Below are 22,562 nucleotides of genomic sequence, written 5' to 3'. Positions count from 1 at the left end.
CCAGGTCACCATGGGTCCTGTGGAGGAGGAAAAAAGCATAGATCTTCAAGAAGGACACAGCAGGAGAGGACTGTGTATTCATTTCTTCTCAACCAACAGAACAGGTCCAAAGCAAAGATGATTCTCACCTTGCAAAAGAGCAGACTGAGCCCAGTGGACAGTGGTGTGAGACAAGCTTCTAGGCATGGCAGGCAGCCGCTCTTCTGGTGATGTTTGTGTCCGCAAGTCGTCCAGTTCCCACAGATTAGCACGCAGGCTTTCTGAAGATCTCTTCACCTCCCCACAGAAAACTAACCAATCTATCCCCAGTCAGCCAGACCAAGTCCAAAATATTGAATCTCAATCAACCCCTGAAGCTCTAAACCCAACCTCAACTGCCCCCGTTGAGTCTCTAGAAGTCACCTCGCCACCGTCCACAGAAGTGACTGAGGCAACTGCAGCGCAACAGGAGATGGGGCACAACCCCCCAAAGCGTTTTGGTCTCTTCCGCAGACTGAGAGGAGAGCAACCTAAAAAAGCCAAAGCAAAGGTGACACCCAAAATGCAAGTCCCTAAGATCTTGATTCAGGACTTCAGTGACCAAACAGGGACAGGGAAACCAGTCGAGAAGAAGTGGAGGAGAAGCTGAGCTCCAGGGAGAGGAGGAGGAAGCGGAGGGAACAAGAAAGAGAGGAGAAAGAGGAGGAGAGACTCAGGAAGAAGAGAGAGAAGGAACTGGAGAAGGAGAGGGAGCGAGAGAGGAAGGAAACCGCAGACGAGAGGGAAAAGTTTCCAAGCGCAAAGAGAGAAAGACAGCACTGATGCTCCTCAGCCTGCAAAGACTGGCTCACAGACACTTAGACATCATTCTTGCTTCTTATGCTGAATCTTACTTTTGACACACATTTCTTTATTATAGGGCAGGAAGAAGAGGACTGGAGCACACAGTTATAGTTTAAAGTTTGATTAGTTGCTATCTCACTGACGAGGACATATTGTGTGTCAAAATGTTAGTTGCTGCACATTATTAAAAGCTTTTATTATAACTGTCATACTCAAGACCTCATCCCTCAAGAACCCATCTGTTGAGACAGCAGTTTGGGGCGCAGAAATGCTCTCAGCGTAAATCTTTTTATACTTGAAACATTTAATATGTAAATAAATAAGAAATGTTGAAAAATTTGAAAAATATGTTTGTTTTATTTCGAGGAACTTTTTTTTTCACTGCATCTTGATCACAACTGAAGACTTTCAACAAAAACAAACAGGAAACGCTTCATATCCAGTCTCACATAATCCCAATATTCACATTATAGTCCAAATAAAAAGTTGAGTATGCAGCAGTGGCCATGCTGTTCTGTACTGTGGACCCTGCCCAGATTAAAAAAAAAAAATAAATAAAAAAATTCACAGTACAACACTTGTACAATCTGGTAAGGTTTGAAAATCAGGGTTTACGGTGTCCGTTTTTGTGTCTTCAAATACTCCAGATGGCGTGGTGTAAAAGTTTTAATAAGTGCACACACACATAGACCCACTTTCAGGTGAGTTTGTCTTTCTCATGGCATCTATCAGTCCGCTGTCAGTCTCCTGGCGTGTCATCCTCACTGTCACTGGCGAGCACTTCTTGTTTCGTAAGTGGCTGAGTGCTCATCTGAGAAGATGGGGGAAGCACCGATCCAAAGAACAACGAACAGAACTGCAAGAGGATTAAAAGAAAAATTATAAGAATTTTTGATTCTAGTGTAAAACAAAAGTAGTTTCTGCTGGTAACACCCAGCTAATTATTACTTAGACTCATGTTTAAAACCCATATGTTTGTTAGAAAGTCTAAACATGGTTTATTTTATTGTAGCCAAAAACAAGATCGGATTGCAGCATGTTCGATCTGAGAGGAGAATAATCTTGTAATTAATACACCTATTTTGACATCAGCTGTGAAGTTTGTGCACCCTGACATCAACATAATAATAACTAGAAAAGAAAAAAAAACTTGTTATGTGTGCAGTATAGTAGTTCTCAGATTATGAACATCTTGCAGTGTGCAGTGGGCTTAAAAACCCAGCACAGAGGATAACATAGTTATCTGTGGTATTCTGTGTTTAAATAACACAATGTTTTGCTGCAGAAATTCAAGGCAGTCTCATCTGTCTCTCAGTGTTACAGTGTGTATGACGACCTGGATTAGATGATGACTGTTGCAATTCATTGTTGATGGTTTGAAAGTGAGTTAAGGTAGGAGAGATTCATACTTGTTTTATGTAGTTGCAAACTTTCATAATTGTGGTATTATGCCATTTGTCATTCTGCCAAATGAATGCCACAATGACGTGCAATTAGACACTTCATCTTGTAATCCATTTTCAGATATATGTTCTTCTAGCTGAACCTTTTAAATTTGATCTTTGTTTTAGGAAAAAAATCCCCACCCCTGAATCATGTGACTTCCAGTCCTGCCAAAGCTAAATCTGACCTTCTTGTTAGGCGGTTTATCTGTATCAGACGTTTCATCTTCCTCCTCCACTTCACTATGTAGCCTCGTCCTATGATTAGCTGCAGCAGGCTGTTTTGAGCACGTGGAATCAGCTAATGGGGTTGTGGGTGGACGTGAAGTAGAGGGGCCTGGTGCAATGCTGGTATCCATGGCAATGAGGTAGGAGTCCATGTCATCATTCATGAAGTCATCAGGAGGGGGCGGCGGCGGCGGCGGCGATGTGCGTACACTGAGGAGAGGAAGTCAGAAATTTGATATGAACACTGAAGAAGAACTCACATTGTGCCACTTATATATTTTTTTCCTAATGCAAAAAAAGAAAAAGGCAACTATAATGAACAAGTTTCCCAATAATGATGCAGCTGCGTTCACTCCCTTTTCCAAATATAATATAAACATTTTGCCATGATAACAGTGTAACTCTTTACCCAAACAGTATGATACTGAAAATGAAAATGACAAATAAAGAGGTAACCCTGTTAATCTGAGTGGATTTTTACTTCTGATATAAGGCAGGGAATCTTCACCATTTGTCCTGTTAATTTATTATATTAAGATACAGTTGGTTTCAAATTTGTATGTGTCGTTCCTTTTTTGCTGCTGTGATCAGCTGATGTGAATAGACACAGATGATCGATGGTTTGAAAGAGGTGTAGCTCTGACTGTAGACTGTTGAAGGGCAGACTTGAACATGCAGCATCATGCCTTCCTGACATGTTAGGTATTTTGGCAATGTTCAAATGTCAGCCCCACTAATATCCCATGTCTCACACATGCTGCACTCTATGATCTCTTTAAATTATACATTTTTAACGGCCAAAAAGTCACTGTCAATATTGATATTGATAGTATTTTGAGGCAAACCAACAGACCATAAACTAAACTGCAAGTTTAACAAATAGTTAAAATCTCCACCGCGCACAACTGCACTCTACTCAAAAGATCCCCAACATGGCAGCTTCTAAACAGTTGTATTCAGTTTTCTTCTTGTCCACCAGGGAGCGTGGTATATCTACCAGATAAATGCTGAGGATTTCCTGCCTCACACTGAGCCGAAGAAGCCATTTGGATAAACAGCAAAATAGTTTAAAATGTATTTGGTTTTGCTATTAGCATTTTCTAAGACTCATTGACAACTTCTGGGCCGAATGTTTTTCCTACCCCATTCAGTTTTCTTTGTTTTATTACCGTTCAGTGTTGTTTTTACGGAGGCTGGCATCGTCAGAGAGCGTGGCCAGCACAAAGTTTCCCTCCAGGACATTGTCTGTTACTGAAAGCACCACAGGACTGACACACACACGAAATGTCAATATAAGGGATGAAACAAGTGATCAATTATCATCAGCTGTAAGTGAATTTGCTCACCTGCCCGGCTCATCAAAGTATATAGAAATAGGGAGACCTGTAGACTCTGCAAACACTAACAAACCCTGCAGGAAAGATGACAATGAATAATTTAACACGCCTGATGAGTAATAAAAAAAAGAAAAAAAGATAAACCACAGCATACGTTTAGCTGCCCTCATAGGACTTCTCTGATCAATTCCCTGAACTACTACTACCACCACTTGACTAATCCTCCTATACTTTTTCTCCATCACCCCCCCCCCCCCTCCCCCTCTTTCTCCTCTAACTCACCCGTAGCTCCTTCAGACAGAAGGTGATGCTGTTGTGAGCTTGGGCGGCAAAATGGTCAAACTCGTCTGAGGCCAGACACAGTTCTGTCAGCATGGCCTTGGACTGCTCTGAAAGAGTAAGACAAAAGTAAATGAAATTAGAAAAAGAAAAGAGTAAGCTGATGAGAAGAAAAGTTTAAAAACTTGGAACATTACTACCATTCTTCTTTTTTTTTTTAAATTAATCTAATATTCACTAATCACATCAAAAACACATTTTCTGTTAACTTGGAGAATAGGGATATATTGACTAATGATGACACAGTGTTGTATTGGGGGTACTGCAGGGTTCATCTTTCTTTTTTTATGTAATATTTATTAATGTCAGTAACAGCAACAGACTTAATAGTTAATAAATTAGTAAATGCAGTTAAAACCAATCAAGCACTGTCTATTTTTTCATATACAATTATGGTTTAATTTAAGTTGTTCTTAAATTATCCAACACTAAACTCTTCTAGCTGATGTTTTTGAAATGTCATTGCTTATGATTTTAAAGAAATAATAATAATTTAAAGAATTTCAATAACCCCAATGTCTTATTTGTAAATACAGGCATGGAGAGCTGTGCAGTTACCTGCTTCTTCCTCCACATGGTTCCTGACCCACATCCGTTCATCACTCACTGACACGGTCACTTCTTCCAGAGACGGCGGGAAGTGCACGACTGTGTCCACTAGCAGCCTGAGAGTAAAGGGAAAACAAAAAGGACACTGAGTGAGTTAGCAGCTAAGACAAGTCCATTTTGTAAAATAAATGTCACCATGTTTGCTAAATTTTATTAATTTATTAATGTAATTGCCCAGCTGTGGTCTACAAAAATATGTTTCTGCCTTAATGATCAATTTTCTTCCAATGCCTATTACCAGGAAATTGGAAAACCAAATGCAAATATTACATAGATGACATAAGAAGGTCCAATACAGAAGGAAAATACACAGGTTCTTTTTATAGAAAAGAGTGTAGAGTAAAAGATTTGACAGACCGTGGCTGGGCTCTGAATACGTTGGCACAGCTGTCTTTATCAAACACTGCCTGTAAGCTTTCACTGTCTTGGAAAGACAGATTATGCGTCTTCAGGAGGCCTGCAGAGAAAACATGACACACAAACACTTACAATTATGTAGATCACAATGCAATTAATACCTGATGTGCTAAAATGAATGAAAAAGCATCTCAGTGTAAAGTGAGAGGTAACCCTTTTGCAAAGCATTGTCAACAGATGTTGAGGAAGTGATGCAATGATACCGTGTCTGCAGTGCAAGGTGAAGGTCAGGCGGTTCTTCTGTCCATCAAGCTCAATGTGACACTTTTCCACCGTCTTCTCAAGAGACGCCAGAGACCTGAACACTGCCTGCACACTCTGACTCACACACAGATGAACAAATTAAGAGAATGAAACAATGTATACATGACAAGGACATGACAATTAATATGTTATTATAGACAGCAAAAAAGCCATTGAAGCTCATTTTAGGACACATCTGAAGACATTTTAGAAATGAGTTTTATTCTGAACCATGAAACTACACATTTCACCATGCACTACTTACTATATGGCAGCACAATGCATTTTCACACTAGCTGTACCCTGTTAAATTACAGCCATGTACAACAGTTAAACAAGGAAGTATTGAGGTTTTGCAAATTTCACACCAAGTAAACCACATGGCTGTACCATTACAGGAAAGATAGCATGTGAAGCAGAGTTTAGAAAGTTTGATGTTCATTTATTAATCAGCCTCAGCTTTGAAATGTGCCTTTTGAAGAGCTTTATAAGAAACTGTATTTTATACTTCAGATCAGTGAATCTTAACTAGTGGTACTTGTAGCCAAGTAGAGCCCTCTACAGTTGTGAGAAGGTTTACTAAATGAGAAAAGAGAAAAGAGACTACAAATTCCCAACTCCTGGATCTTTCTGTATTGCATTAAAAAAGATCAACTTGTGTATAAATAATTGTGTTAAGAGTTTGAAATTATTTTACAAAATAACACCTTTAGATATAAACAGGCGGTGTTAATGAAGCTTGGGCTCATCTGGAATATGTCAGACAAAAAAAGTGATTGGGAACCACCAAAGTAGTCCATGTAAATGTTGTGAATGAGACATAAACTGGATTTACCAGACGAAGGATTATGGCTCGCCTCTTTCTTTTAACACACCTTTATTGCCATCTTGCAGCGGAAGGCGTGCCCACTTGGGATGGTATACCTGCACAGAAAATTAGAGCAAAGTTACCACCCAGAAATGAGACCAAAAAAAATGCAATGTTCATCGACTCATACTCTTTATCTGCACCTGGTGAAGAAAAGTGGTGCGAACAGGAAGCAAGCATATGCCGACCGAGAGGAGTTCACAGACCGCAGGGCCAGCTACGAGAGAGAGAGAGAGAAAAAAAAGAGAAAGAGAGAGAGAAAAAACAACCCAAATCACTCATATTCAGTGACACGAAGTGTGCAGAAACAGGAAGCAACATGACAGCACGAATGGCAGGAGGAAGGATGGGTGTATAAAACAGTATCAGATACGCTCACCCCATCTTCCTGAGGCTCCACATAGAGCTCATCGCCGATCCTGGACAAGGACTGGATGGCTTTGGCCAGCACTGGACGGTATGCACACACACACACACAACATAATTCATATGAACTACTACGTAATGTCGTATACTGGTGTTACAGCTAAAGACAGTGTTGAAAAGATAAGAAATGTGTGCCACCTTTCACGTTTCCACCCGTCACGACGCAGTCCATGACCGCAAAATTAACAGCTAAGTTACTACTTTTCCTTTAAGTTAGCAAACTACGGCTAAAAGTTAGCAGACACTAGTGAACCACATGAGTTTTAACAGTCTGCACATCGAGCAGAAATCCACCTCGTACTGAAAGCATGCTCCCTTTAAATTATAGCTTTATATTATAAGTGTTATTTTCGATAAGCGGTATCTTGCGCTGATCTCGGCGTTGTTGTTTACGCCGCCGCCGCCATAACCCGCTTCCGTACTGTCGACCAATCAGAGCAGCAGGAAGTCAAAGGGGGCGTGTTTTACTACGCGCATGTGCAGTTCGTAGTTCTTATTTTACAGTTGCATGTTAATCAAAAATAAACTGGTAAGATATTCACAAAAGGCTTTATTCGAAAGATGTAAGTGAGGTACGTTTTACACTTGAATGTATTCAATATGAGACTGTGGAAGACTAAGATATTGAAATATCAGAGCCAGAATCATCTTAATTGGCCAAGTATGTTTGTGCATACAGGGAAATTGACTCCGGTTTGGGTTGGCTCTCATCGTACACAAAATAACAACACACCAATTTTCAGAAGTATAGACAAGGACTAACTATATACAAGTGAAACCATTTTTGTGGACAGTAAACAAGATACAAACAGTGCAAAGAGGAGAGTGCAAGGACTGCTGAGATGAATATTATATGTTTGGGTTTTTGTTTTTGTTTTTTAAGACATATTTGTGCAGAATGATGTATGTGCACATTTTCACTAGTTTTCCCATTCATCTGCTAAAAGTAGAAAGTTTCTGTGCTCACTTAAAATCTAAGTTAAAGGGATGTACCCTATGAGCAAGATTTGTGACATAAAACGTATTTTGAAAGCTGATCCTGGTCCAATATTCAGCTTACAGAAAGGTGATGTGATATCTTGAAGCCTTCAGTGCACAAACACTGAGAATGGACTTTACAGTGAAGTAGGAGACATCTTGTGTCCAGCAGGAAAACTTTTTCACTGAAACATATTTACATATTCAGATATTCTTTTTAAAAAGCGAGAAAGAGAAGACGTAATGTGAAGAATTTCTAACTAGGTAATTTAAATTTCTGTGGAAAAAACATATTGTATGCAAATTATTGTTCAAAATAGAGTATATTCATATTACATATCCAGAGGGGATCTTAAATAATTTGTAATCATACAAATTCCAATAATTTGAAAGTCTTTATACCAGTGGTAGAGCATTATACAGGATATTTACTTGTTGACAGTTGCCATCAACAAATATGAATGTAAACATAAAACATTCAGGAAAAAGTAGGATTTAATGGATTACTTTTCACTACCATGTTGGGTGATTTTGCCTTGTGTTACTACACAATTGGGGTTTTTTTAGGTAATAAAAAATAGGTTACTCCAAAGCTCATTGCAGGCATTTTCTTATTTCTTTCATTCTGCAGACACACAAATAGCATCTGCTCTCAAAAATACCCTGTAATTACTACTCAAGGGACACGGTGGGAAGAATGAGGGTGTGTGTGCATATATGTGAGCGAGGCAGCCAGGCAGAGAAATAGCAAGGAAGGCAGGGCAGAAAGATGGGCAGGGAGACATGGAGTGAGAGGGAGAGTCACTGTCAAAACACAATTATCTTACCTCACTGGTCTTTCTTGTTGGTCTACTTCAGTGTGTAAGATGTGAGGAACGCTGCTGCACTTCGGCTCTCCTCCCGTCACTGCTCATAGAAACGGCTGTTGGAGAAGAGGTGTGACTAAAAAATCCTTTGTGAACAGAAACTACGGACATCTGGTGAAAGACAGAGACAAAATAAGGAGATTTCTGCTGCAGCTACTGAGGATCATGAAAGAGTAGAAGTAGTGTGGTGACACGGCATCTATGAGAAGAAGCAACTTCAACTGAAAAAAGTGGAATTACTATCCTAGCTGAGATTTTTAAGATGGACCTGTCTTGACATTTGAGATTATGGAGCGCATGGAAACAGACTGGAACATGAAAAAAGAGGAAAATGACCATCACAGAGTCTACTTAGCAACAAAAGTTGGACAAAAGGGTGACGTGATTCATGTACAGCTAATTTTTGCTGTCACATCACATAGTACTGTGTAGAGTCCATCCCTGTTTTATCCTTTATATTCTCTCTGAAAGGATTTTCTGTGACTTCTGCGCTTGATACACAGCAATTCTGTTCCTCAATGTCTCAGTCACACAATCCAAAAGACAATCAGGCTGTGCTGCAGTCCATGCTGCAGAGACTGAAGCTCCAGCCAGGAAGAGAGACCCAGGCAACCCTGAACACATCTGTACCCACCACAGCTACTTCCACACTGTGCAAAGATGGAAAGAGTGGAGCCTCCGACTTCCAGAAAGTAAACAGTAGTCATATCAATGCATTTGAGTTTGGTGTAAATGGTATCCCCACAAAAAGGTTTGGGATCTCTGCTGCAGACAGTAATTTTGGCATCAAAGACAGGGAAAGACAACAACCAGAACAGAGCTCGAAACTGGACAGCGTTCTTGTTTCCGTTCCCTCCCATAAAGACAACACTGATGGTGACACTGGTGTGAACAGGGTGTTGGGACAGGTCACCTTGCCTGGGATCAACCATGCAGGAACAGGGCAGCCGTTTCCTGCCAAATCACTTAAGGATGCTGATATCACTTCCTTTGAGAGGACTGATGGTGAGATACAAGGGGAAACAGGGAGTTTTGGCAGCATAGCCGGTAATAAAGATGCTGTCACAACCACAGGACAGAATCAGGAGCAGGGGTTTACACCCAGAGTCTATGTGTGGTCCTTGAAGGGTGCAGATATTGACACAGGAGGTCAAGAGAATAAAGTGTTACATGTGGGAAATGGAGAATTTGGAGCTTTGGCACAAAGTAAAGACACACAGACTGTCCAGGCAAGCCAAAAAACATCCAACAGCTCGCCCAGAAGAAATCAGCGAACATCTGAAAATAAAACAAGGAGATGGACTCAGAGGATCAAGGAGAGATGGAGGGAGAGGCCGGGGGCTTTTGGCAAAAAAGGAAAAGAGGAGGGACTGCCAGGGATTGAAGTGAGTTGTATGATTTGATTATACACAAATTAGAAAATAAAACACCTTGAAGTCAGGTTGCAACATTTGAAGATGTAATCATTTTTGTGCTTCACAGAGTTCACCTCAAAACCAGCCACTGACATCACAACATGTGATCAATACATCAAATGAGGATGGAGAAAGGATCGTCTCTCCACGAGACAGCATTGATACCAGTGAAACTATTTCTGCACACTCAGAGGAACGCACTTATGATGGACATATCAGGTAATCAACCAGTAACTTTCCCAAAAATGTATTTTAACACTCAAACTAGAAGTTTAGTAAGCATGACACAAGCCAACATTTTCACAATCAGGTTTTGTTCATTCATCTCTCAGCCCTAAAGCAACCCGAGTAAGATATGTATGTGAGGTATTTCTGAGACGTTTCCAACCATAGCTGTGATATTAGTTGGGCTGATATTTGTTTTCATCTGATGTGTCTCTTTCTGGTGTGATGTGCCAAACACACCCCCGTCACTGACAGTATCTGTCAGCAGTCATCATAAGTCTCATGAGATTCTCAAAACATAAGTTTTCAGAGAAACGTCATCATAGACCAGTTCTAGAACAAGTACTTGGATGCTTTACTTTAGTAGACGTAACAGTACAAAAATGTTAAAATACTTGATTATAAATAAAATACCTGAATTAAAATCTTACTTGAGCTGAAGTTGAAGTTGACAGACATACTATCAGCAAATAACTTTTAGTTTTAAGTATTTATTATGCCTGCTGAGTGGCCCTTGTCGATGCTTTATTACTAAGAGAGTTCAAAAAGTATTTTAATGAGATAATTTCAGCTACATCATACAAGGAGGAAGCTTAATTTACTGTCAAAGGCTGCATTCTATTTTAAATGTTTATTATATATATAATATAATTATAACTACTATCGCTGTCAAATAATCGAGTAAATGTTTTCAACTACAGTTAGTAGAGTAGAAGCATAAAATAGCATACAATGGACATAAAACACAATTGTAGTAAAATGGATTTGAGTAAATATATTTAACATTTGAAAGAAACGCATGCTCTCCCCATCGAGGTCAACCAATCCCATTAAAAGATCAAAACCAACAATGCTTAAGTCCATCTCTCAATATTTTACAACTTTCCTACCCTGTCTGTGTCTCTCAACCACCACCCCATTTGATCCTAATGGAGATGTAAATCTTTAAAAATGAGTCACAAATATATAGCTTGAATTCTTTAATGGACTCAGTAATCTCCCAAAAAACAGCTGGGCACTGTCATTTTTAGCAAAAGTCATTCAAACAGGAGTGAACAGTGTTGAGGTTTTTGTTGGGCACTATTTTCTGCTGTGGATTAATACATATTTGCTTCATTAAAAAAATTGCAGTTGCCATATTTGTGGCAAACATGTCACCCAGTGTGTCATTTGTGTTTTAAGATGTCACATTATTGGTTTTGGTCTTTTCATGTTGTAAAGAACAAATGTCACATGTGGTTAAGACTGTAAAAACATTTTGGTGGTGTTGGCAATAATAATAAAAAATACTTGACTTGATTATACTTCTGACTATATGTAGTATATATTATTCTAATTTTGAGGCTAAGGTGATTGCATTGAGTTTACTGGCAGGTATTTCTCTTGTTTCAGATCTAGCGATGACTTTGAGTTTGGCCTTGGCTCATTCAGCTTACTGGAGGAGATCACCACGGGTCAAGAGTGGGCTAAGTTCCTAAAACCCACCATCTCAGCCAGTCAGTGGCCATCCAAAGAGCAACAGAGCCAGCCCAAAATCACACATAATCCTTATAATAGTGGTCAGTCCTCTATGATTTTGAACCAACAAGGAGGTGGGAACAACCAGTGGGATGTCAGGGGAAGCAAGTTGTCACCAGTTTCAGATTTCCGCATGGCACAAATATCTCCTGACGCTTTCCTGTCGGCTAGCATGGGCATTGTGGAAGGAAAACATGATGCAGTTCAGGATGTTCACAGCCGGGCTGATCAGTTAGAACCAATGGATCATGGTCATACCCAATTAAATATGCAATCTGAAGAGAGAAGACAAGGAAGAACTCCTTCCTTTGTACAGGTTAGATATCACTTAATTTATTATTTTCACAGAAAAGATTGAAATTACATTCCTTTACCCTAAATTTACAATAACATCAACATGAAAACCTAAAGCACCCATAAGCACTTTCCTAATTTTTTTCTTTTTTTATATGATGTTTTAACTTGGTTTTTTAAATCATTATTGTGTTGATTCTTTGTTTGCAGTCTGCAGATATTCTGCTCAACCCAGCGCTGAAGAGCAGAGTCCACTCCAACAGGAAGAGACAGCATCGGTCAGCTGAGATGACAGGTGACGGAAAAGCATCAGAACTAAATAACTAACTAAATGCTCTTCTTTTGTGGAAGGTTCAGGCATTACAGGTGATCAAATATGTGCTTTATTGATAGATAACTAAGGCTCTCTCTTTTTCCTTGTTTCACAGAGGGGTCCACATCTTCACTGAATGTACCAAGCAGCCACGTGATGGAAGAAACAGGAGAGTCACAACATGATAACGTTTTTCTAAACCCACCTCTTCTATCACTCTCTCCATCTTCTTTCACTCCTTATGGTCCCACACCTCGAGGTGTCCTCAAACACTCCGTATCTCAGGATTCAGAGTCCTCAATGGAGACGATGACAAAAAGGGTAAGATACTGTGGGTAAGATATTGTGCCCAACAGTGCCTCCTTGTGGTTTGAAATTTTAAAAGAAAGACAGTGCTTGAGTTCTGTCCATTCTTATATGCTTGTCTGCACAATAATGTGTAATTTTAGATCAAATCGTCTGTTTTTGAAATACTGGTAACACTTTCTGTAATCCTGAATAGTTTCCTTATAATTTCCTAAAAAAGAACTATGTGATTTGGTTCTACTTAAGAAAAATAGGAATGTCTTATAGACATTGTTTTTCTTATTTATGTTGAATTTACTGTTTGCCTATAGTTAAATCTGAAACCAAAATATAACAGGTTAAGAGTAATTGATTAATTGAAAATGTATCAATTAAACACTGTCTCAATTTTCCTTGTAAATTTCATTTGTAATGTAAAACTTATCCGTAAAATTAAATGTTACTGAAATATTGAGTGATCAATCTTACGTAACCAAATATAAGACTTCAGAATTATGAAAGTCAACTTAAAAGTTTTATAACTACTTCTTCCTCTGTCTTTTTATGTCCCTCTTTCCTTTTTCTTTTTTTTTACGCCATTCTTCCTTCAATGGATCAGAGGAGAGTTGAGGAGAACCGTCGGGTTCGTTTTTCAGAGCAGGTGGTGACTATAGCACCACAGGCCGAGCTGGATATGGATGTTACAGACTCAGAGGAGGATTCAGTAGCAGAAGAGGACTCTATCATAGAGCAGGAGTTTGAGGTGGAGCCGGTACCAGTGGAGGAACAGGTGGCACCAGCACGCCGACCTGCTCTCCCTGCCTGGATACTGGCTCTGAAGAGGAAGAACATGGGGAAGAAGCACTGATAGTGACTTGGGTGACTAAATGAGGTGAAACATTGAAAAAATGCAAGATTGTCTTTTTGTCTTGAGAGATATATAATGAAAAGATTATATTTGGATACCATGTTAAGTTAAGTGTGTTGCAGTGTGCCAGAAGGTGTTTGCTGACAGGATTACCATTGCAGGACTTTCTGCTCCCCGTCACCCTCCAGGCCACACACCAGCACTTAATCAAATATTGAGAGTATTTCAAGCCTTTACACTGCTTGAGTGCTTCAGCAGCGGTTGTTAAAGAGATCAAAGTGACTTGTCAGACTTTCCAAGCTACTCCAGAGGCTGAATGTACACGTATAAGACTATGATGTTGAGGCAAAAACTGTCAGTTTCAATGTATGTGGACTTTTTCTACCCTGGATTGGATAATATACTGCCAGTGTCACATCAGCTGAATCAGTGTTTAGTCCAGTATTTGGAATTAATGTGTTTTACAGCTTTTTTTCAAGAGCAGTGCGTTGTCCTTCCTCCCCCCTCAATTTCATACTGCACAAAACCAGCGTCACTCTCTCTCCATATCCTCTTCCTAATGGTTCCCTGAGCATTCTGGGACTAAACCTCAGAAGAGGAAAGAGACATGAGCTGACTGTCAGTGGTTTTTGCTTGCTGGAGATAGAGAGGAGCTTGCAAGTGCTGACTCTATTAATTGAAAGTACTTCTTGACTCTGAAAGTCATTACTATTATCATCATCATCAGGGCTCTCATCGGTCGTCAATTATGAGGAAGCACACTCTGACTTGCGATATTATCAGCCTCTGTTTACGTTTTTGCACACTGGGGCTGTAGCTGCAGTGATGCTTGTGTGTGGGTGTAGCAGCATGGGAGACAGTGGATCTACAAGGTTCAGTGAAACATTAAAGGAATACTTTGACATTTTTGTGAAATGTGCTTATTGTCCTTCTTGCGGAGAGTCAGATGAGAAGATAGATAACTGCTCTCATGTTGAGAGTGTTTGTAATCTTCTCATTTAACTCTGCATGCGAATTAAAGTATACCACAAAATGTTGAACTATTTCTTTATAGTTATCATCCTACCATTTTATTATCCTGAACAAGAAAAAGTTGTCATTGTTCTCTCTAGATGAAAAACTGGACAACATATGAATAAATCCCGCTACCTCATTATCCAAGTAAGCTATATATAGATAAAGTGACATATTAATTTCTTTATTTTCACATTTCTGTGCATCCACATAAACACACAGGTATCTACTTCTGTTTGGCTTTGAATGCCGTGGTCTGAAGTGAAGCATAAGTGGCATTCAGAGAGTTGGAGTACTTTATGGTAGTGTGTGGTATCATATTCTGTCATTTCCATTACATGCGTTATATTGATTTGCGTGATTAAATTTACGTCAAACTTTGTGGCTAACTGCTGTCATTTCCTCTGTGGCCTCCCTTCACAGCTATCATTTTTCGTAAATCACTGTCAGAGCCATTAGGATGCTCTTTAGCTGATCTATTAGTGCCCCCCAGTCCGACCCTGGTCTGACGTCAAACGAGGGATGTGACACAGGGAGATGAATAAGCCGTGGAGGCAGTGTGGGCTGCACTTCAATGTACAGTATGTGTGTGGCAGAGATTTACGTGAATGTCTGAGATTAAACTGTGGATGTGAATGAAGCAGAGACATAAACAGCTACAACAATGATAATGTTATTTTGGACTGTCAGCACAAAAGGGATAAACTACATTAGTCCATTAGTCTGTACGATCTCCTTTTGTGCATCATTGACCAGAAGCAGACTAATAATGGCCCATTTGTAAACCTCAAACCACACACTCATTCATCCCGAACACACATCGAACTGTCTCTTTCCACCATTAAAAGACTCTTCTGTACTGTTATGAGTGTGAGAAGGGGAGTAAAGGCAGGTGGTATGTATGTGTGAATGCAATGCACAAACACAAAGGCTCCAAAATGCAAATAGTTTATTCAGTTTTAAGTATTGAACATGTGTTTTTCGAATTCTGGCTCATTCGAGTAAAGCTAATAGGGATTGAGAAGGGGATGGATTGAGCTGTAATATCTTGGCTGACAAACAGGAAGTTATAGGGGTTTACTGTTTATTGTAGTAACAATGCTGTAAAATGTCTCATAAAATGAAACTGCTTACAATAAAATATTTTTTTATTGACTGTAGTTTCAACTGAGCTAATCTAAATGGTAAAGAGTTGGCTACTTGTTGGGGACTTTCATTGTTGATGACCAGAAGGCCACTTATTGTTGGATGCTTTCTTCTGACTTCGACTTGAAGTTGTGAAATTGTGCAGCTGGCAGCCACATTGTCCATCTTTACCCAAATTCATAAACTTGACAAACTAAAACTGATCCTAACATCTAGAAAAGGTATAATGAATCTCTTGTCAGCCAATAAGAGCAGAAGAGAGAGAGGAAGAGGACTGTCCATTTCTTCAGGTTGGCTGTTGTCTTTTTGGTTTAGGTTAGATAGGTTGGTCAAAGGTAGAGAGGGAAATGGCTCCAGAGTCATAGGAGCTCTTGATACCTGTTTTGAGTGACAGCGGAGTCTCTGGGCTCTGAGGAAGAGATGCTTCTATCTGAGCCTCTGACACCTGAGAGACAGAGATAGAGATAGTTGGACGAAAATGCTAAAAATGTCTTACATCACTACTGTTGTTTATCTATTAGTCAAACTGCATGCAGCTGTTTAAGCATAAAAGCACAACCTCTTCGAATTTCTTGGCTTTGTACTGCTCTGCCCCTTTCAGGAAGTTCAATAAGATGACATCACAGATAACCGTACCCTGCCAACACAGAAAGCAGAGTGATGACCACAAGACAAACAATTTTTATCATCCTCCGCCTGATTTAAAGTCCTTACCAGTCCAATGGAGGTGAAGGCGGCTACAAGGTTGATGATTGTTGGGATTGTGTCAAACTTTCCAGCCTGAAAGGAGATGAAGACATGTAGGCAGTTTCGGTGGGGTACAAGTCAATACCTTATATTCCAAATAAATGTGGCTCTGCACAAATGGCTCTTTGTCAATCTCTTTTCAGCATTTTCAGCAATAGTGATGGAAATATTCCAAACATTTACAGATGGGGATGTAGATTTTTAAGGTGTTAGCCCTGAAGTTATTCTCTTGCCAAACTGACTCCAGTTCCTTTCTGTTCCAGTTTGAAACTATTTATAACATTATATCACTTTTAAGAAAAATAAAATCTAAAACCTCCAGAGAAAAGTGTTTATAATTATTTCACAAATTTCAAATTGCCATTTTTGAAACAATTTTTTTTTTTTAAAGTAACTTCTTGGATACAAACACACACACAAATTCCCATTTGCATTTAAACACGACTTACTTTGCCAGTGACCATAACGTCAAACCGGATTGCAAATGCTTTATGGAGTGTCCGAAATTCAGTCCCGTTCTCCATCTTGAAATATTTGGCAAACCTGCACACAAAGGAGAAGACAGAAAAAGTGAAAAAGAGGAAGAAAAGGGCCAAAGCAAATGAGAGAAATCGGTGCAAAGAATGGACCCCACTACCTGAAATTAAAGCCTTTGGAGACAGCATTTTTGGCAAATGGTGCATCCAGTCGAGTGAAGGAGTACCGAGGTACACATTTTTCGATGTTCAAGTCCAGGTTACACTTCCACTCAATATTTATTCCTATTTCTCCACCCTGAAAAAGAGAAAGGAGGAAAAAAAGACTCACATATTGAGGCTTTATAGCTGTAAGTATATAGTCATTACAGAGATAACAGCTTTTTATTTGCAGCCTTCCTGAGGTCAAAAAGGGGAAGGAAGGTGAGAAGGGTTTTTATTCTAATGTGTATAATGTAGACCTGAAACTCTCAACCTGAAAATGACGTCACTTTGTGTTTAGTCCACTGTGCAGACATTTGAGGGTGAAAGGTGAAGGAATTGTTGAGGAGAAAGAGGAGAAAGGAGGAGACCTTGTTTGCCAGGTCCTCCACAGTCTGTCTGGTGAAGTTCAGCACGTCGCCTACACGAAATATGGGGCAGAAGGGTCTCTTCTCCGGATGGTAGGTACAGCTCTTGATTTCTGCAGACGTCATTGTGGATGGAAAGTTTCCTCTGAGAGAAAGATTTTATGCAGTCATTATGACAATCCTCTACTGTGTCATTATGTATTTTCCACTCATCTGAGTAAGTTTGTGAAGGTATGTATTTGTGTCTGTGTGCAACTTACCTAATGACATTGAAGAGAGGGAAGCGAATACTGTTCTTGATGAAGATTGTGAAGTTTTTCACATCCAACATTGGTTCGCTGAGGACAGAACGAAGGGTGAGGATAAGAATTAATTCAGGGAAATGTTGTCTGGTGAGTGAGCATATCAGTGTGTGTGTGTGTGTGTGTAAGTCTCACATTGTTGTGTTTGTGTCTGTCTCTGCTGGACACCATCCTTCAATCTCACACTGACCCGTGGAGTCATTGCCTTCTTTAAGGCAAACACCCGTAATTACACCTGTTGTGTAAGAAAGAAAGAAAGAAAGAAAGAAAGGAGAGGTTGTGCTGAAACAGAAACAAATACAAGGCAGACACACTGGTAGCTATAACAGTGAGAAGGCTTCTGTGTGTCTGCAATGCTCACAGAGGTGAAAAGTTGTTTCACGTTATGCCTCTTGCGGAGTGTGTGAATGTAGAAAAATCCACCATACTTGCTGGTTTTTAACTGCTACCTGTGATGGGACTTTGTTTGCTACTTTGACGTCAATATTTCATGATTACACCCCTTAAACCACTGCTGATTGGCAGAGTAAAACTCGCTATGGCTGCTACAGCAAGAATAGGGGGAGCTATGACACCAGCAGAAACACAGATGTAATAAGGGTCATCAGAATCTACTACGATCCAGATGAGGTACCAGACAATCAGTAGTTTTCAAAAGTTAAAATGTTGACAGAAACTGAGGTTCCTGATCAGGAAATAATGTTATAATGACCAAAAATAGATGCTTTGCTTCATTTCTTGGGAGCCATCTGGTGATAGCATCAGGAATGACACCATGGCAGACAGTTTAATATACCGCTAACCCTCCCCTACCCAACGCCAACAGAATAATTGGAAAGATGCTAAAGCTTCATTATCTTGTTGACACTTTAAAGTATGATTGAAATCATAGGAAGTTTAGAGGATATTCTTGAAGCTTTTGTAAAAAAATATTAATATTTTATTCATTAAAAATATACTTTGTTAGTTTGCATTATATAGCCCAATAGCTCACATTACAGAGCCTTTTTTCATGTGGCATATGGCCTTGAACCTGACTTAAAGGATAAACGGAAACAACTCAAACTTGAAAAAATGAAGGTTGCTGCAGCAGTAAAAAATATTTTTTTTTAAAAAACAGCAGCGCACACTTGGCTGAAGAACTGTAGTAACTGTCCACCAGACATAAAGGAGACTTAGCTGAATGAGGCCACCGATGCCTCCACTGATATTAGCTATTCAAGAGCACCTCAAGATTATTCCGGATTCAACCGTAAACTTGACACCTTAAACTTATTGAGGACTCAGTCTCTGCAAGCTTTTGTATTTGGAGGACATTGGATTGGATTTAATCTACAATAATGATATAAGAAGAAGAAGAAAACTCACCATTTGAAAGATAGGCCCCATAATGTTTGGCGCAGTCTTCATCTGTGTTACAACTAAATTTCTTCACAGACTAAAACACACACAAAACACAGTTGTGTTTCCATCAATTCAGAGGACATTACACTGAATTACATTCATTTCCTAGAGACCCTAACCATGGCCACTGCTTGCCCAACCCTTCCCCTTATCTTACTTTAGGCCTTGACCACAACTTCATCCTAAAATATAATGATTTACATTATGAGGAATTGTTTTTTATCCCCAAAAAAGAGTTGAGTCCCCATAATGTGTCTGTGTAATCAAGTCCCCACAACATGAGTAATAAACACATAAACACTTACTATAGCTTTAATACAATAATACAATAAAAGAAAAACAAATAAACAACACATGTAAGACATTAACTGGATAATTAAAAAATAGGGAAAACAATAAAAGAAAAAGAAGAAAAAGATAAGTGTTTTGAAAGATGTTTCTGAGTCTGCAAGCCTTACATCCTGAGACAGGGAGATCCAGAGCTGAAGGACTGAACAGGTGACCTTAAGTCTCGAATCAGTAACAAGAACAGTCCTTCCTGAGGATCTGATTCTGTGCTCTGACTCAAAGTAGCTTTAAATGTAAAATGTCCACTCTGTAACTCACTGGTAACCAGTAAAGAAAGGCAGAAACATGATTTGAAGGTGTCCTCACCTCTGCACATTTTCCTTGGAATTGATTCTCGGTGAGGATGAGTTTGGTAACTATGCAGAACACAGCTGCACCCTTAGAACACAGCAGAACATTTATGGTATACCACATGTTTTTGTAATACTATACAATGTCAGCATGGCTCAGTGTATTACTCATTAAAAAGACTGATCAACAGCTGCTAAATCAGTGGCATTAAAAATTCAAACTGACTACAGAAACTGACTCTGATGCTTCACGAACCTTGAATTCAACATAAGGAGATTACATGTGTAGTCTGATAGGATAACTCAGCGAAAGCTCAACATTTACCTAATCAAAAATTCTGGTCATTTGAAAGCAGTGACTGTATTAAAGGTCATAGGTCATGTTTTTTGTGTGAGGGTTGACTGTGGGTTATCAGAGTCGCACACCTGCTGAGGGAAGACGTAGTCGGCCACATCCATCACACGGTTGTGATGGTAACCGTAGCCTTTTACTTTGGTCATCACAGAGGATTCGATGCCGGTGTCTGACACCTGGTACGCTTTCTCGTAGATGAAGACCCAGCTGTAGGACAGAGGATACAACGCAGCTGAATTAACAGCAGCTCAAGATAAATTAATGAATTAGTGAAGACTATAAAGAGAATATATTAGGAATGTCATGCCTGACATGAGATTTAAAAACTCTGTATGTGAAATACAAAAAGATTGATCTGGTCATGACTGACTTAATCAGCACTGTGTGAACTCGTTTGGCAAGGGCTTGAATGTAACGGACTTCATGTATATGTAAAAAATTAAGCACTGCAGGTTAAATGTTCTCATTTCACTTAAAATAATAATAATTGTTCAGACTTCATGTTGACCGGTAGGTGGCAGGATAGAAGACAATCAGTATTTTTGTCTCTGTTGCTGTTCCACGCCTAATATTTTCATGTTTTTTTCCCTTTTCTTTTTTGGTTGACACAAGTGATAATATCATATCATAGCCAAAGTTTGTTACAATCCCTTAAAAACAAATTACCCAGTGATCTTTCAAAAAGTGGACGTCCCTAATCATTAGTGTTGTTCTAAAAGGTATTTCCATGCAAAAAACAAACAAAAAAACCCAAAACATTTTAATCCATATCCTAAGTTGCAACATTTTATATCCATTTTTTCCACACAAGAAAATCATTGACACGTTACTTTGTTTTACAATATTAAATAACAGAAAATATGTGAAAGGTAAATAATTTTGGTTCCTGTTGTAGTGACTAAATCTTTGTATCATCCAGATATTCAGATGAGTGTTTGAGGATTCTGACAAGACTTTCACAGCAGCAGTAGCAGCATTGCTATTTAATGACCTTGGTTTTTCAAACATTGACAAGTATTTATTTTTTGGAAAATCTGATGCTTCTAGGAAATTAAGTCTCTACGAAATGAATGTAATTCAATTGATGGATGAGAGGCACAAACTGTCGGCTGATCACCACACTACCATTAAGGTAACGAAAGAAAAAGTAAAAGAAAATCTTTCACTTTAAAAATGAATGTCCTATGATTGAAACATCTCCAGTTCAGTTTTGTTTATCTACTAAAAATAATGATCCTTTATTATAGTTTATGTGCAGTGCTTTTTTTCCCAAATCTAAAACTAAAGGGTCTGTTCAACCAAATTACAAAAAATGAAAAAATGAAAAAATAAAGCTGAATCATGCTGAACATATTTTTTACAAAAACATATATGTAAGTTGTACCAAGGAAACCAGTTTACAGACAGATTATCCAAAGTCACTGAGACATTGAGTCAAAAAATGAAAGCTGCTAGTAAGTTTTTCTTTGTTTAAGCAACACAAATGATATTCCCATCCCATCACATAACCCATCATTTGTATTGGGGCAACAGAAGAAATGGATATATCAAAACTTGACTGAATAAAACCAAAACTACATCTATTTAGCTGGAAACCATGAGAGGTAAGTGAAAAAATATTTTTGTAATTTGGGTAAACTGATCCCTCAATAATCCCCTCAAGAAATCTCTTTACATTTTCCATAAATCACATAATTTCACAAAGAATCAAACTTGTGACATACTGGTAACAAGACATCACAATTACTCAAAAAATATGCACATAAAAAAAAGTCACACACACTGACCCGACAAAATATGTGATGATGAGCAGCTGCACGAACCGGTTGACAATGCCCACAGACCAGCTCTTGACCACCACAGACTTGGTGGTCTCGTAGGTGAAGAAATCAGTGATGCAGCCCCACAACATAGCTGCCTGTCAGTGAGAGTCGGGGGGTTGACAGATCAAGCCTTCCTGAGTCTGAGTGAAAAGTGCAACTCCTTCCGGATCTCAACCGGTGCCTTCTTAGAAGTGTGGAGGCAAAATATCTGAAGACGTCCTTTGAGAAGATGAAGCGGCTCGCCTCTGATTTTGAAAATGTTGTTTTCTCACTGGTCTTCTCCTTCACCCACGTGGTGCGTTCAGCTGCTTCACTGCATATTTGATGATTAAACCTCACTGTCTTTCTCCTCGTCTCTTTCGCTGTCTTTGTTTAACTGCTTGATGACAAGAACTGGACCTCCCCTTCCTTTACTCAAATGAGTACGAGGAAAAGTGTCTCTTCTGTCCCTCCCTCGTTTTCTCTTTTGTCTTCACCACAAATCCCCATCTGCCATGCCTTTTTTCTCCTTCCATCTCTGGTTTATTCCAGTGATGTGCATTTGAAAACACACACACACACACACGCACACACACACACACACACACACACACAC

The 22,562-nt window shown here is 39.2% G+C and overlaps 4 protein-coding genes across 5 annotated transcripts in view; 2 read left to right on the top strand and 2 right to left on the bottom strand.

Moving 5' to 3' along the window:
* The window catches only part of tbc1d10c (TBC1 domain family, member 10C), a gene marked incomplete in the record, with an annotated part of 6,696 nt that extends 6,565 nt beyond the window's left edge, over window positions 1-131 (top strand). Inside the window, 1 exon segment of the mRNA XM_062425399.1 lies at window positions 1-131. Coding sequence (XP_062281383.1) covers window positions 1-121 — 121 coding nt within the window.
* A 1,034-nt stretch (window positions 132-1,165) lies between these two features.
* On the bottom strand, window positions 1,166-7,127 carry rad9a (RAD9 checkpoint clamp component A). 2 transcript variants are annotated; one of them, XM_062425400.1, is made up of 12 exons: window positions 6,870-7,127; window positions 6,685-6,755; window positions 6,449-6,522; window positions 6,313-6,361; window positions 5,398-5,512; window positions 5,135-5,234; window positions 4,727-4,833; window positions 4,112-4,218; window positions 3,839-3,903; window positions 3,662-3,760; window positions 2,453-2,702; window positions 1,166-1,678 (listed from the first exon to the last, which is right to left on the bottom strand). In XM_062425400.1, the coding sequence occupies exons 1-12, from the start codon at window positions 6,901-6,903 to the stop codon at window positions 1,562-1,564; spliced, it is 1,188 nt and encodes a 395-aa protein (XP_062281384.1). In that variant the 5' UTR covers window positions 6,904-7,127; the 3' UTR covers window positions 1,166-1,561. The 2 variants fall into 2 exon arrangements, with proteins under 2 accessions (XP_062281384.1, XP_062281385.1); XM_062425401.1 differs by having other exon boundaries at window positions 6,436-6,522; window positions 6,870-6,932.
* A 1,966-nt stretch (window positions 7,128-9,093) lies between these two features.
* On the top strand, window positions 9,094-14,029 carry zgc:113229 (uncharacterized protein LOC550612 homolog). The gene is made up of 6 exons (XM_062425220.1): window positions 9,094-9,960; window positions 10,058-10,209; window positions 11,608-12,049; window positions 12,238-12,322; window positions 12,456-12,661; window positions 13,245-14,029. The coding sequence occupies exons 1-6, from the start codon at window positions 9,094-9,096 to the stop codon at window positions 13,491-13,493; spliced, it is 2,001 nt and encodes a 666-aa protein (XP_062281204.1). The 3' UTR covers window positions 13,494-14,029.
* Window positions 14,030-15,969: 1,940 nt separating this feature from the next.
* Window positions 15,970-22,056, bottom strand: p2rx3a (purinergic receptor P2X, ligand-gated ion channel, 3a). The gene is made up of 12 exons (XM_062425539.1): window positions 21,932-22,056; window positions 20,216-20,351; window positions 19,806-19,877; window positions 19,116-19,176; window positions 17,883-17,982; window positions 17,706-17,783; window positions 17,449-17,590; window positions 17,038-17,174; window positions 16,850-16,943; window positions 16,368-16,433; window positions 16,213-16,290; window positions 15,970-16,098 (listed from the first exon to the last, which is right to left on the bottom strand). The coding sequence occupies exons 1-12, from the start codon at window positions 22,054-22,056 to the stop codon at window positions 15,970-15,972; spliced, it is 1,218 nt and encodes a 405-aa protein (XP_062281523.1).
* Between the last annotated feature and the right edge of the window lie 506 nt (window positions 22,057-22,562).

The sequence above is a fragment of the Scomber scombrus genome, chromosome 9 (assembly GCF_963691925.1).
Source record: "Scomber scombrus chromosome 9, fScoSco1.1, whole genome shotgun sequence".
In the NCBI taxonomy this organism is placed as follows: Eukaryota; Metazoa; Chordata; class Actinopteri; order Scombriformes; family Scombridae; genus Scomber; species Scomber scombrus.
This window is presented reverse-complemented; position numbering and strand designations above follow the sequence as displayed.